Raw genomic sequence first — 15,400 nt, forward strand, 5'->3', positions numbered from 1 at the left:
GGGGCGGGGCGACGTCGCGTCGCTTCTGAATGAAGTGGAGCTCCCACTCCGCTGCCTCTGCCACCGCTGCTGCCGGTGCCCAGTTCGGCTAGGCTGATTGGAGCTGCCCGGGGCTGGGTCTGTTGGACTCCCACCGCCGCCCCCGCCTCCGCAGGTGCCGCCGCCAGGCCTGCCCTTGCTCTTTTGGCCGCGCACGGCGCCGGCCTCCCGCAGCTAGCGGGACGGCTTCTGGAGGCGGCCAGAGCTGGGCACCGATGGGCAGCGGGAAGAGCCCTCGCCCCCTCCCCACCTCCGCCGCCGCCCCTGCCCAGGGTCGCCCGTCCGGCTGAGTGGCGCCTTATCCCGCGCGTCCCCTGGCCGGCCCGGCGGGTGGACGGGCGGCAAGCTGGCTGGCTGGGGCATGTAGGATGCTCCCGGGTCCGAGCCTCCCGCGGCGGCGGCCCCGCCGGCCCCCGCAGCCTCCCCCGCAACTGCTCTGGCAGATGAATGCCGAGCTCTCCCCGCAGCCGCCGCCGCCCTGCCTGTGGATGGTGCCCAGCTCCGGGGGGGTCCTGCGGCTGGCAGCGGGGGTCATGCCCCCGCCGCTGCTCCTGCCCTCACCCCCCCAGCCACCGCCACCGCTGCTTTCGGGGGTGCCTGGTTGGCAAATGCCCTGCGAGCCCTCTTTCCTGCCGTTGGTGCCCGTACCCTCGGCGGCCGCCGATCCCCCAGCGCCTCAGTACCCCGTGCTGAACGAGCAGGTAAGCATCGGCACCCCTTTGCCCCCTCTCCGTCCTCCTCCTCGTTCTCCTTCGGTCGAGGCTGCCCCTCCCGCAGCGGCCGAGGCGCCCTGGGGGGCTGCTTTGCTCTCCCGGGGTAGCATGCCGGCCGCACGGCTCCCTTTCGGCTCGTTCTCCCCCTCCTGGCGCTTCTCCTCCAGGGCTCTCGGACTTCCAGAAGGATCGGGGTGCAGCCTGGCAGGGAGCCCTCCGTCCCCACCCCCGAAAGTTCGTGCTTGGGGCCCCTGTTCTGGGTCTCGGGGGGTTACGAAATGCTTACAGGGCGGTTGGGGAACCCACATTAGAGCGGGGCCACCCCGCGATCCCGGAGAACCCACAGCGCTGGCCAGAACTTTCTTCTCCTGCCTCGGATTCGCTGTCCAGGAGGCAGCGGTGCTGAAGTTGCAGCCTGCTAGAGCCGCGGGCTGCAGCCAAGCACCCACCATGGCCGAGTTACACACGCCGAAGTTAATACTTTCCCAGTCCCTGGCAGACTTCAACAGCAAACCCGGGGACCTGCCAATCCACCCTTCTTGCTCCTTCCTCTCGGGGAGGGCATTTCCCAACCCCTTAAAACGAGACCCGAGGCGTTAGCTAAAGGGAATGGGATTCCACCGAAGGAGGAGTGTGTGTGTGTGTGTGTGTGTGTGTGTGTGTGTGTGTGTGTGTGTGTGTGTGTGTGTGTGTGTGTGTGAGGGGGGGGCAGAGAAACGACGAGGAGCCATTTGGGGGAATGAACTGGTCACCCCGAATGCTTTCTAAATCGGCTCTCCTCGTCCTACGGCTGCCATCAAATTGTTTCCTGATCTATGGCACTTGGGAAGAGTTTGTCTCCAATACACCGAAGAAGAAGGCGAAGGCAGAAAAAAAGAGGGAGGAACAAGGATCAGGGAAGGAAGCAGGGAGAGCCGGAGAGCAGACAGACCGAGACAAACAGAGAGACAGAAACTGGGCGAAACAGAGACAGAAAGACACGGAAACGGAGACAAGAGACAGAAAAAAGACAGAGGACAGTTTAAATTGTGACCGAGTTCAATTAGAATAGAACAGAAGTCGCCTTTCCGTAAATGCTCAGTGAGTTGTCTTCTGGGTATCTATGCAGATACTACATTTTAGGGCAGCTCGCCCCATTCTCTGAGCATTAACTTCATTAGCATATTTGAATAAATGCTGTGCAAAACCAGGAGACTTCACCTCATTTCAGCTGCATCCTGTGAAACCGAGGCTTCCGCCCCTTCAGCCTTTGAAAAGTGGACCATCAGAACTGAAACTGAATCATGCATTGAGCTGTCGGGGATATTTTCATATTCGTCCAGTTTCTTTTTCGATTAGTTAAATAAACCTCGTAGCCCTTGCAACATTTTGGAGCTTGTCATGTCTGAATGCTACCACTAGAGGTATATAATGCCAAGGAATGAACATTTTCTGTTTAGAAAGCTGCATTTGTGTGTGTGTGTGTGTGTGTGTGTGTGAATGGAAGAAGAATTAGGAAAGAGGAAAACACTCGACTTTTGTCTTCCTTTCAGCTTTTGGAATTGCTATCAAATACTACATTTTAGAATCAAAAGAACAATGTTAAAATTGAAGAGCAGCTAGTATATATATGTATATGTAATATATAGTGTTATAGATATATGTATATATATTATGATCTTACAACTCAAATAGATATTGTGAGGGTTTTTCTTCCATTAAGGCATTTCTCTTCTTAGTTATTCACTGAAGGTTCAATTACATGTATATGAATCCTTTATTGAAAACCTGGAGATGTTCATACTCAATGTTAGTTTTTGCCATTATATTTTGTACATTAGGTCTTGTTAGTCATGTTAGGTTCAATAATGAGGTTATATTTTATTTGGAAGCCTTTTTCTTTAGAAACTTTAAGCCTCAACCTTTTTGCTTATTTTTAATGAGAAAAAATGTGTCATGAAAGGAAGTGTTCTTTGGGGAGTAGATGATCTTTTATTACCTTAAATTGGGGGAAATGGATCATTAATCCTGAAATCTCATGAAATATAGCATTTTTCATGTTTATCTAAACAATTCAATGGTGAAAGATGCATTTTACAATCTCTTTCCTGTATTGTTGACAATCTTTTTAATTTTTTTTTGGGGGGGAGGGTAGTTCATCACCTCATCGCTGTTGTCTTTATGATTGAAGTTAGTTTTCTGTCAGTATTCCAGAATGCAGTACTCAATATTGATTTGTATTATTACTAAACCAATATATTTATCATCATGTTCACTGTTCATGAATTGTGGCAGTCATTTAGCACTGCAGAGTGGGAAAATATATTTATTTTAATCACCTTAAAAATATAAATGTCTTTTGGTTTAAAAATAGTGGTTGGACTCAGAGACCCCTAAACAAACCAGAAGTGATTTAATCCCAAACATTGTGGATTTATTTTAGAATAAACAGAATTTCAATTTCCCTCTTCTATTGTTTTGTTTTTTAGTGGATATTTGGAGCTCAGTCACCTGTGATAGGATTTTCTCCCTCTTCCAATGTGGATTTGATCCCCATTTTTCCCCAAGTATACACATCTGCTCTTCCACCTCCTGTAGGGAAAAGTTGGCTAGACAAGAGGATGCCCAACTGTAAGGTAAAAATGCCAAAAATTTAGTTGCATCAATAGATTTTAACTGTTAAATTATATTTATATATCTGTATATATATGTCACTACAGGGAAAAATATTTTTAATATAATTGCAACATAGCAACCATCTACCTAAACCCATGGACTCTAAGAATGCTTTATCAAAACTATCAATGTATTCTAGGGACTAAAACTCAAAATCTTACTCTTTAAAATTCAAAGCAATGGCTGTATTATTTTCCATTGGCATTTTGTTTTACTGGATTTTCCATTTGCTATTTTTTCTTCTTTGGGAACACGTACATTTAAGTTTTTTTTTAAGAATCTTTAAAATTACATGGAGAATGACAATATCAGGGATCTGTAATATATGTATGATACACACCTGCATGTATATATGTATGCATGTATTAAAAGTTAGGGATTCTTTCTACCAAAACAGAAGTCATCTTAGTGGACTCATTTAGATACTGTTGAAGGCTATGGAAGCCAAAGTGATTTGTCCATTCTCTCACAAATAAAGGCAAAACCTTAACCCAGGCAAGTGTTCTGGTCTCTTCATCTGATACTATATTCGTTAAGCCTATAATGCCTCTCAATGGTTACATGTAATTATTAAAATAGTTGCTTTCCCTCTCCCCCACACTGAGCAAGCTTGGATCATTGTTTCTGCTTAGACAATGACAAGTGAAGCTACATTATTATCTCGATCCAAGTTTAAAGCACCCAAATAGGAAAAGGGTGTTTAGAACTGAAATCTGCATTTTGGCAAGCTACTTTGCCCAAAGATATCAGATTATTCATAACTCCCATTTTATACAACACAGCCAAAGTTTTGCTTTCTGTGATGAAAAGTCTGAAAGTATAGCCCAATAGATCTCAGTGATTCATTCCAAGTCATGGCCAGGCTGGATCCCACATCATTGTCTTATGACTCTTAACATGTATAACATCACTGAAAATAATAAATTGGGTACAATGGACTCCCTTTATTGCCTGGAAAAATGCCCATCACTTTTAGATTTCTTTGGCTTTCTATTTTATACTCATTGGCCTTGATTTCTAGACTCGGCCTTATTAGTATAAACAATCTACTTATTACCTCTGGGACAGTTCATCATAATTCTTTTCGCTATCCAACTATAAGAATAGGCTTAACTATTGTTCTTTTATTCTCACATTTTGACTTCAATTTTGCTAGAATTTTCAAAACTAGGAATAGACGCAGGATAACAGATCCTGAATAGGAGATACTTTATCTCCATTAATTAAAAAGCAATCATTTCTTCTGAGTACAGTCAGAAAGGTTATCTTTTTACACAATATGTAATGACCTGGAAATGCCCATCATTTTAAACCAATGTATGAAAGGACTAAATACATGTTCTTGTTAGAGTTTATTTTGTATATTATGATAATTTACTTAAAAGATTTGTTTTGCTTTACTTTGGACAGATCTATTTAAATAACACATTTGCTCTGGACTCCACTTGGATACATCCTGAGGAATCGAGATTGTTTCATGGACATGAAAAGCCACATTTAATGACAAACCAGGTGGCCATGGCTGTATCTAGGCCAGCCCCTGCCTCCAGGCATCTCCCCACAGTGGTGTTAGCACCTCAGCCTATACCAGGTTGGTAAAAATGATGGTGATGACTTCTTTTCATCATCTTTTACTTCCTCGCACTGATTATTATATGGCATTCATTGTGAATAGCAAATAGCTCGTATTTGTGGAAGCGTCACGTGGTGAAAACAGTCTATTCGAGTGGGCAGTGGAGAATCTGATATAAGGGAGCTGGATATGAGTTAGATATTATCTTCATTAGCTGTCGTTTTCTTAGGACATAGAATGTGTTTGCAAGCAGAAGAGATGGATGAGATAACATATAGAGAATTTTTTAATCAGGGCTCTATTTTTAGAATTTGATCTTATCTTCTGTTGGCAGCTAATAATAGGGGATGCTTACTATTCAGTGAGCCCAGTAAAAACAACACACTTAAATGGGACAATGAGCCTGAAATAACATTCAATAATTTGAATGCACAACTATATTTCAAATGTTTTAAAATCCCTACCCCTTTATGGTCATTCACAAGCAGTGTAGAGGCTTTCTATATGGGAACTAGACGAGATGGATTGTTTTGAAGAATAATGCAGTTCAGATTTTAAGTGTCAACGACCTAAAAGATGATTTGCTCTGGAAAAACAAACAAATGAACCAAACCAAACTGAAACAAGCAACAACCCAGCAAAACAAATGACTTCATCCCTGCATGAAAGATCTTATATTAGCCATGTAATGATGAAGAAATAATGAAATCCTCTATATTTAAAATCATTTAAATATATCCTGGACTTACATAGCATTATATTGTTCAAATAAATATTGAAACGATCAGCATCCTTGGCAACCCCCTCCTATTATGTAATTGATTTTAATATTTCACAATTATATTAGCTTTGCTGCCATTTCCTTGCCATGTATTTTTAAATGCAGTAACAAGGAAATTTTCCTCTGGATCATAGAAAGTTCTGCTAAGGGAAATATTCATTTTTTATTGTTTACAAGCATCCCTTATGCTAATGAGCAATGAATCTTATTTAGCACTGAGTCATAGAGAACAATTCAAATGTTTTCTATTTTTCAAAGGTTGTAATGATCCTTGCCTGTAAGCTGCTGCCTTCTGTTCTTGCCTTTCTTAAATTATTGATTAACTGTAAAGTAGATCAGGATCACATAGTTATATGTTTGTAAATATGTTTACAACAAAACAATTATGCTGCCTATTTGACTTTTACTCAGTGAGAGAGGATTTGCTTATTTGGATTCTCAGTTTATATTGTTTGTTTGAAGTTGGAGTCCAAGCATATGAGTAAACAAGGATTCTTGTTCCTATTTTATGGACTTCCTTAATAATAATATTATTGTGACTTTGGTAACTTGACATAATGAGAGTAGAGTCAGTGGCCTGATTCTTCCAAGTGCTCTAACAGAGTGTCTTAGGCATAGTAGGTGCTTAATAATGGTTGGTGACAGAATGGGTGAATGAATGAATATAAGCCATATATTCAGTGAAAGTATGCAGTTATCTTGGCCCTTGTTTGTTCTATCAACGCCAACCCTAACCTTTTTGACTCTACTGTCCAATTTTAATCAGTGGCTTGTTTACCAAGTGAATATTAGGATCAATTTGAGTTCAATGATTTTTTTTATGACATTTGAACTACTGTAATAACTTTTATACAGTCAATTGTAGATGCATATGAACCTTCTTCCTGCAAAACTCTGTTCTATGATAAATATTTTATGATGTCTATTTAAAGAATACGCTTATAGTTTTAAGCTTATGGTTTAAGGATTTTTTTAAATAACATATTGAAAAGGACAAAAAAGTGTCCTTTCTTGTTACTCTGGTCTATCATTTGGGAAAATCTATTTTTTCTTCCCCTCCACCCTCTGTATTTTTCCTAATTTGAAAAACACAGGGGAATGTGGCTTCTACAGGTTTAAATAGTCTGGTTTTGAAGGAAATATACTTACTCCAGCAGAAATTTCAAGGACAGTGCACACATTTTGACTCAGTAAATACAGTGGAATTGAGTTGGATATTAGCTGAAGCTGAGTTAAGCACCATCTCTTAATCATTAAGATTGGCTTCTAATCTCCCATAGACCACCAGGAGGGAGAATATGTACTAGCAGCGAGGTGACTAAGTAGATAGAAGCCTGAGCTTAGGGTAGAGAAGATCTGATTTCAAATTTGGCCTCAGATACTTAGATTCTGTTTGACCACTGCCTTCCTCAGTTTCCTCATCTTTAAAGTGGGGAGAAATAACAACACTTCCCTCTCAGGGTTTTTGTTATGACTGAATGATATAATATTTATAATGTGTTTTCAAATTTTAAAGCACCATTTAAATAATAGCTATCATTAATAAAATTATTTAAAATATTCCTTTAAATACCCATGAATCCAAAAGGCATGGAAGTGTCTGTTTATATGCTACTTAACTACTAATGAGTAAGATACATCTAGGTAGGATGGACAGGTAAGAGAATATCAAAAGATCATGGAATTATAGAATTGAAAAAAAAATCTTAGTATTTATCACCATCTAGAAGGCCACCATCACAATCTTCAACATAAGGCAATCAAGATGGCCTTAGAAGGTTTTTAATTGAACATTATTATTTAATTAATTTAGAATATTTTTCCATATACATGATTCATGTTCTTTCCCTCCCTTCTGAAAGCCCCTCACCTGTAGTTGACATGCAATTCCACTGAGTTTTACATGTATCATTGATCAAGACCTATTTCCACGTTATTGATAATTACACTAGGGTGATCATTTAAAGTCGACATTCCCAAACATATTCCCATAAACCTACGTGTTAAAGCAATTGTTTTTCTTTTGTGTTTCTACTCCCACAGTTCTTTCTCATAAGTTCCTCACAATTGTCCTATGTCATTGCATTGTTGCTATGTCTATTGCATTCAATTGTGCCACAGTGTATCAGTAAGGTTCTCCTGGTTTTGCTCCTTTCACTCTGCATCAATTCCTGGAGGTCTTTCCAGTTCACATGGAATTCCTCCAGTTCATCATTCCTTTCAGCACAATAGTATTCTATCACCAGCAGATACCACATTTTGTTCAGCCATTCCCCAATTGAAGGGCATACCCTTGTTTTCCAATTTTTTTTGCCACCACAAAGAGCACAGCTATAAATATTTTTGTACAAGTCTTTCCCCTTATGGTCTCTTTGGGGTATAAACCCAACAGTGATATGGCTGGATCAAGGGCAGACAGTCTTTTAAAGCCCTTTGGGCATAGTTCCAAATTGCCTTCCAGAATGGTTGATCAATTTGCAACTGCAGCAGCAATGCATTAATGTCCCAATTTTTGGCCTTAGAATTTAAGATTATTTTTAAATGATCACAAGAATAGGACAAACTACAGATTGAAGGTGACCTTAAGAGATCTTTGAGCCTTCAGACATGCTACAGTCCTTAGGATATTTTTCCCTATGCTTCACATTCAACTTTTCCAGGATACTTTCATAGTAGATTATGATTACAGATGAAATAGAATCCACTGCACTCACAGATTAAAATTAAAATAAAATAATAGAACTATTGAGAATTTAATAATAGGGAAGGATAAATTAACATAATGGGAAAGGGACTGTATGTATGATCTTACAATTGAATTTGAGTATGGAACTAAGGAACTCTCTTTATCAATGAAGATTAAAATTTTCTCTTCAACTTATCATCTTAGCTTTTTTCCTAGAGTGCTACAAGTATAAATGACTTTTCTAGGGTCACACAGGCAATGCATGTGACAGATAAGATTTGAGTCCAGTTTTTTATGGTTTTGAAGTTAGCTCACATTCATGATGCAGTGCTACCCATTAAATATCAAGCTAAAAAACTTCAGAGGTCATCTAGCTCTATGCATAACCAAACAAGTATTGTCTATACAACATTTGCTTGAAGAGCTCAAGTGAGGGAAACTGGCTATTTCCCAAGGCAGCTCATTCAACATTTTAATGCTGCATGGGCAACCCTGTTATATTGGCTTTTATGATGTTGGTTTAAAATAGTTGGTTACATGTAAACTTGAATGACCTCCAGAAATTGATGTAGAGTGGAAGGAGCAGAACCAGGAGAACATTGTACACAGAGACGGATACACTGTGGTCCAATTGAATATAATGCACTTCTCTACTAGCAGCAATTCAATGACCCAGGACAATCCTGAGGGACTTATGAGAAAGAACACTATTCACATCCAGAGAAGGAACTGTGGGAGTAGAAATGCAGAAGAAAAGCACTGCTTGATCACATGGGTCGACAGGGACATGATTGCAATTACCCTAATGCAAATAATAATATGGGAATAGGTCTTGATATTGAAAGAACATGAATCATGTAACCATGGAAAAATATTCTAAATCAATTAATTAAATAAAAATTTTCAAGTTAAAAAATAATAAAATAGTTGGTTACACCCACTTTCCCTTATTAATTAGGTATAGATTTGGGCAAATAACCTTTATTTATCTCACCTCTGAAATAAAATAGTTTTAAATTTCAGGAGAAAAAAATATTTGTGGCTTTAGCAGTAAGGACAGTAGATGTGGGTAAGAAAGAGTATCAGTTTGTGACCCATGGCCATGGCTAGTGAAGATGATGTTTAAAATTGCCTGAGAGACTTGAGGATTGATTGGAATATCCAGGCCCCACTCTTTCACTCTGATCAATGATCTGAAAAACTTGTCCCACACTACACATAGCCAGCAAATACTGAAAACACTTTGGGTAATTTGAAATCAGTTGTCTCATATTTCTGCATTTGACCCAGAAGCTTTCTTAGTTTCAAAACTATTATGGTATCCTTTGTTTCATAATATGGAATTTAGTAGTGGAGTCTGGCCACATAATTAGTAATCTCTTTCTCTATCATTTGTATAGCTGTATGTGAGGCAGTGGAGAAAAGGGAAAAGGGCTGGGAATTTTATTGTCTCTCCTGCCAATGATTAGCCCTGACATTAGAGCCAGTTATGAGGTTGTGCCTAAATCATATCTTCAGGAAAATAGGATCATTTCTGGCCAAGTAGGGCTATTGGATGAAATTAGAGGTTATTGACTTCATAAATGGGCCAGAGTATTTCCTTTTTCCAATTTCCTTTCTCTTCTAACTGTTGTAAATGGCAGCCATTGCCTGTGGTGGTCAACTGTATTTGTGACTCAACACTCAGAAGATGAAAAGAAAGGGTCATTAACCTATCTATTCAGTAAAGGTATAATATCTGAGCAAAGGTTGAGAAGATGCCAATTTTGCTAACCACTGGAATATATCACAATTTGGGAAAGAGATGATTTTCTTTTTAATTCCAAAGTGTTTAAAAATAATCATAAAACTAATGGAAACATGTTTAGGTTAATTATTAGAGAGTTGCGCCTCCAATAGCATACATTGGATAGTGAGCCTACAATCAAAGATACAATTACCAAAAAAAAATACCTTTGGACCAAATTACTCCATTTTTGCACTACTGCTCTTTAGAAATGTAATCTCATGATTTATGCTACGAAAAGCTTTAACTATTTGAAGATGTTAAAAAAAGTCTTAGCTTTTCAGTTTAATATTAGAGAAGTATGCAATGAGCAAAGAAGAAGATATAGGTAGGTCAAGACAAGACAGTGCTTTAGATAGAGGATCTATGTTGACATCAACTTATATCTTATAATGACCTTAAGAAGACCATCTTCCTCCCACTAATCCAGTTTTCATGTCCACAGAAACATTGATTATATCATGGAGCTACTAACAGTGACCATATGTGTTTGGGTCCATGTGTGTCTGTCTTGGCGTCTTTGGACACTGCTAACAGGCCTATCAATTAAATGTTTACCAATGTGAAATGCTGTTCAGACAATATTTTCCAGCATTCAGGGACCATAGCCAAGTTTTTTAAGTCTTAAATGTTTTATAACTAAAACCAAAGTTTATTTATTTTAGTGTAGCAATACAACTCAGGTTTCTGGAAAATAATAATCATGTGATAGTCTTAAAGTCTCATATGTAGACAATATCCATAAAACATTTAAAAGAGGGTCAATTTGTTCCAGTGTAGAGAAAAGGAAGAGCTATAAGAAATTACTTAGCTCCAGACTTTGTCACAGACCTGTACTGTTCATTTAAAGAAAACACAGAGGTAACCCATTGATAAAGTGTTCAGTGTTAAATATTTCCTGAAACTTTCTTATCTGATTTGAGTCTGTTGGTGTTCCAACTTTTCCTTTGTATTCCATGTTGGAATTCTTTATTCGCATTCTAATATCCTCTTCCTCCACTGCTTAGCTCTTCTCAGACCTCCTCTTATTGACCACACTCTTTTCCAGTTCCCATCTTGAACCTTTGGTAAAACAGTTCAGAAGTATTTTCCTCTGGAGTCCCTTGCCCCTTTATCCTATTGACAATCTTGCCCTTCCAACCCTCATTCCTAGATGACTCTCGTTCTCTGCTACCTTTGCTATCACACATATGTGGTTAATGGAATCTGGAGACCATTTGGAAACTGTAGATTGTATTCACTACCAATTCATGTTATAATATCTCAAAAGGAGCCTTGCTGTGGCAAGATGATCCTTTATACCTTCTTATCAATTTGCTATCCCACTTACTATAGAGACTTCTGCAAACTTTTTCATCTCTGCTCAAGAATCCCCTACCCATCAACCACAACCATCATCTGAGTATCAGTTTTCATGTTACACTAAAAAGAGGTGGCATTTGCCAACAGGTCCTTCTGGCCACTGCTCATGACTTAGATACCTTCAGCCACTATTGTCCATACTCCAGTCTCATATGGAGAGTAGGTCTTCTTTTTGCCAAGGCAAACCTATTTCTATGTACCAGGGAGCCATTGTATTCTATTTTTCCAGCAGATTCCTGCATCTCATTCCCAATATTTCATTTATATTCAATCTACTCACTCTTCTTGTCAACTGCTTAAAAATGTCCATATCTCTTTTATTCCCCCAAAACACTCACATGACCCAGTCTGCTGCAATAGCTAACAATCCATTTCTCTTTACCATTTCATGGCTAACATCCTTAAGAAGGCCATCTATAATAGATGCCTCCACTTTCTTCCCAGCAATCTCTAATTAACTAAGCCCATGTTTGGTCTTGGGCCTCTTCATTCAATAGAGCTGCTCTCTCTCTTTGCAGTTACTAATCATATCCTAATTTACAAATATTCTCTTGATTCTTCTTTTTTTATCCCTCTATAGTCTTTGCCACTGCTGAATCAAATACTTCTTGATGCTCTTTTTTTTCTGCAAATTTTCATAACATTAGACTCTTTCAGTCCTCTTCCTACCTATTTTCACTTCACTTCCTCAATGGTCACTGGTAGATCTTTTTATAGGTAGTAAACAATAATATCAGTTATCCTCCAAGGCTTTGTCTTAAGCCCTTTTCTCTTCTCCAACTATTTTGTTGTTATTCAGTTATTTCAGTCATGTTCAACTTATCATACCTCTCTCTCCATATATATATATTTATATTTATATAGCTATGTGTATATATATGTATATATATATACACACATACACACACACACATATATATATATATGATAAACCAGTCCTTGATCTTAACGAAATCACAATATGATAGGGGAAACAATATGCAAATGAATATGAGGCAACATGGGGGTGGCAGAAGAAGAAGAGAGAATGCCTATTTGGGAGATTTTGCAAAGCATATTGTCAGATTGGATATGGAGGAGGATGAGGGAGAATATGTTTTTGAGGATCCTGGAAGACTGGGAGGATGATGATGACCTTGAGAGTAAAAGAGGACTTTTGGAAGGGGGGGTAGTTAGGTTTAGGGGATAGAAATATTCAGTTTCAAATATGTTAAGTTTAAGGCATCTGTGGGGCATCTAGTTTGAGCTATTTGAAAGGTAACAAGATTAGTGGTAAACTGAGAGATTAAGCCTGAAAACCAAGTTAGAGAATTGTCAGTTAAGAGATGAAAATTGAATCTTTGAAGCTGGTGAGATTACCAAATGAAGTCTTGAAAAGGGAGAATGGAAGAGAGTCCAAATCAGAACCATGTATGAGAGCTGTGGTTAAAGGGCATACTCTGGAGGAAGATCTGGCAAAGGATGTAGTAGAATGGTCATATAGATAGGAGCAGAACTCTAGAAAGAAGAGAGTGTCAGAGAAGAGGGTGACTAATGGTATCAGCAGGGGTCAAAAAGGATGAAGGTTGTGGACTAGGCCATTAGATTTGTCAGTTATGAGATTATTGGGCAGGAAGGTAAAAGGGTAAAAAAATTGGTAACTTTTGATGAGGGCAGAAGGTAGATGTAGAATATTTAGAAGAGAGGGAGAGGAGATGAAGTGGAGGGAACTATTCTAGATGATCTCTTCTAGGAGTTTAGCCAAAAAAGGGCCAAAAGAGATATGGGATGATAATCTGTTGAGGACATTGTCATCTTCTTTTTCCTTTAGATTCTCAATCCCTCCCTGCCTCTCAACACCCTTATTTCTATTCAATCTATTCCAAAGGCTGATTGATTCTGTCTTGGAATATATCTTCTATATGTTCCTTTCTCCCATTAAAAAATCACCTTCCTGATTCATGTCCTCCTCACATCATGCCTAGATTATTTTAGTAGTTTTCTAATTGATCTCCTTGTCTTCTCTCACACCAATGTACTCCATTCTCTACTTGGCTTTCATATTGTAAAAAATATTGAAAGCCCTAACCTAGCTCGTAAGCTGACCATCTGCCATCCTCCCACTCAAAAAATATGGAGGTGCTTTATTGCTTCCAGGATCAAATATAAAACCCTCACTTTGTATAGGAAACCTTTCTTCAGAACATAGTTCAAATGCCTTCCTTTAGTGAAACCTTATCCTATATCATATAGTTGCTTGCATATCATCTCCTCCACCTCATTTGCCAGAGATCTCCTTGAGAGAATGATTATCATGGCCATTTTTATGCCTAGCACTTAATTCAGAGACAGAATTAACCTCACAAATGCTGGTTGGGGGAAGCTAGATGGCACAGTAGATTGAGAGCTAAGCTCAGAGATGGGAAGTTCTGAGTTTAATTCTGACTTCAGATACTTCCTAGATGAGTGACCCTGGGCAAGTCACTTAACTCCTATTGTGTATCACTTACTGCTCTTCTGCCTTGGAACCAATACATAGTATTGATCTTAAGCAGAAAGTAAGGGTTTAAAAAATGCTAAGTGACTTGTAGATTCAGCCTAAGGCATTCCTTATCTGTAAAATGGGGCAGGGAGCTCAGAACAATGTGATAATAACCAAAGAAAGTCACACCTGTGCAGCACTTTACAAACCTTCATCTAAAGTCAGATTGGCCTCAGACTCTTGCTAGCTCTGTGAACCTGGGGAAATGTCTGTCTAACCCTGTTTCCTCAACTGTAAAATGAGATTCCTAATAGCACCTTCTTATAAGGTTATTGGGAAAACCAAATGAGATAGTTATAAAACACTTAACAGAGAGGCTGGCACATGGTAGTTGCTGAATTAATACTGATTCCCTTCCCTCTGCTCCCACCCAGCATCAGATGGCACAGACATTTGCAAACATGGCGGGCAGAACCATAGTAAATAAGACAAAAGAAAAATGACTCAAGTTTATCCTTTGATTTAGATAATTCTCAGAGATGTGTTAGTAGGATGTGCCAATACTTTATTAAAGTCAGGAGGAAATCATACTATTTTGAGTAAATGTCAACCAAAACCACACTACCTTTGATACATAATTGTATGTAGAATCAGCCTATCAATGACTGCAGATATGGAGAAATAGAACAATACTAATGATTCTGATTTTAGAATCTGAAGCCATAACAGATATTGATGTAGGATGATTTATTTTTTCTTCAAAACAAGAGCTCATTCTCTTGAATCACAAGTTGTTCCAGGTAGAACAATGGTCCAAATTCTGTCTGTCATAAGGTGAAGGCATGGAATCATCTCTTTTAATTTAAGTGGTATGTCATTTCCTTGAGGTTTTCCTGAAGTTTGAATTTTGGTAACTAGAAATCAGAAAATAAATGTGAATGATTGTCAGGGCTGTTGTTGTATTATCAGTATTTTCTTTTTCTTATCAGATTTGATGGCACTTAGCAAAAGTCCCTGGATAAGTTGTTGTTCTCCATGAGCAATGGGAAGAGGAGATAAAATGAATTATTTTTATTGATAATTGATTAAAAGTATTTGAATGCAATCAATCTCTCCCTCTGTAGACTTATGACTGGCATCTTTAAGGTAAATGTTCAGGATGATGAGATTAATGATGTGCCCCTCATACTTTTCTGGCATGAGTTTGATCTCATCCTCTAGTTCTCTGTATTTTATAAGTTTTTGTTTCCATGGTGCTTGGAGATAAGGAATATTGCTAAATCTCTGAATAATTTTATTCTTATTACTTTCTAGGTCAGTGTTACATCTGGGGTCCAGATATTA

General features: G+C 38.9%; 1 protein-coding gene across 1 annotated transcript in view; it reads left to right on the forward strand.

The window, feature by feature from the left end:
- Positions 1-407: 407 nt before the first annotated feature.
- Positions 408-15,400, forward strand: part of TCERG1L (transcription elongation regulator 1 like) — a 341,385-nt gene continuing 326,392 nt past the window's right edge. The window contains exons 1-3 of the mRNA XM_044662931.1: positions 408-740; positions 3,221-3,367; positions 4,818-4,998. Of these exons, the coding sequence (XP_044518866.1) occupies positions 408-740; positions 3,221-3,367; positions 4,818-4,998 (661 nt within the window). The remainder of the gene's footprint in view (positions 741-3,220; positions 3,368-4,817; positions 4,999-15,400) is intronic.

The sequence above is a fragment of the Gracilinanus agilis genome, chromosome 2 (genome assembly GCF_016433145.1).
Source record: "Gracilinanus agilis isolate LMUSP501 chromosome 2, AgileGrace, whole genome shotgun sequence".
In the NCBI taxonomy this organism is placed as follows: Eukaryota; Metazoa; Chordata; class Mammalia; order Didelphimorphia; family Didelphidae; genus Gracilinanus; species Gracilinanus agilis.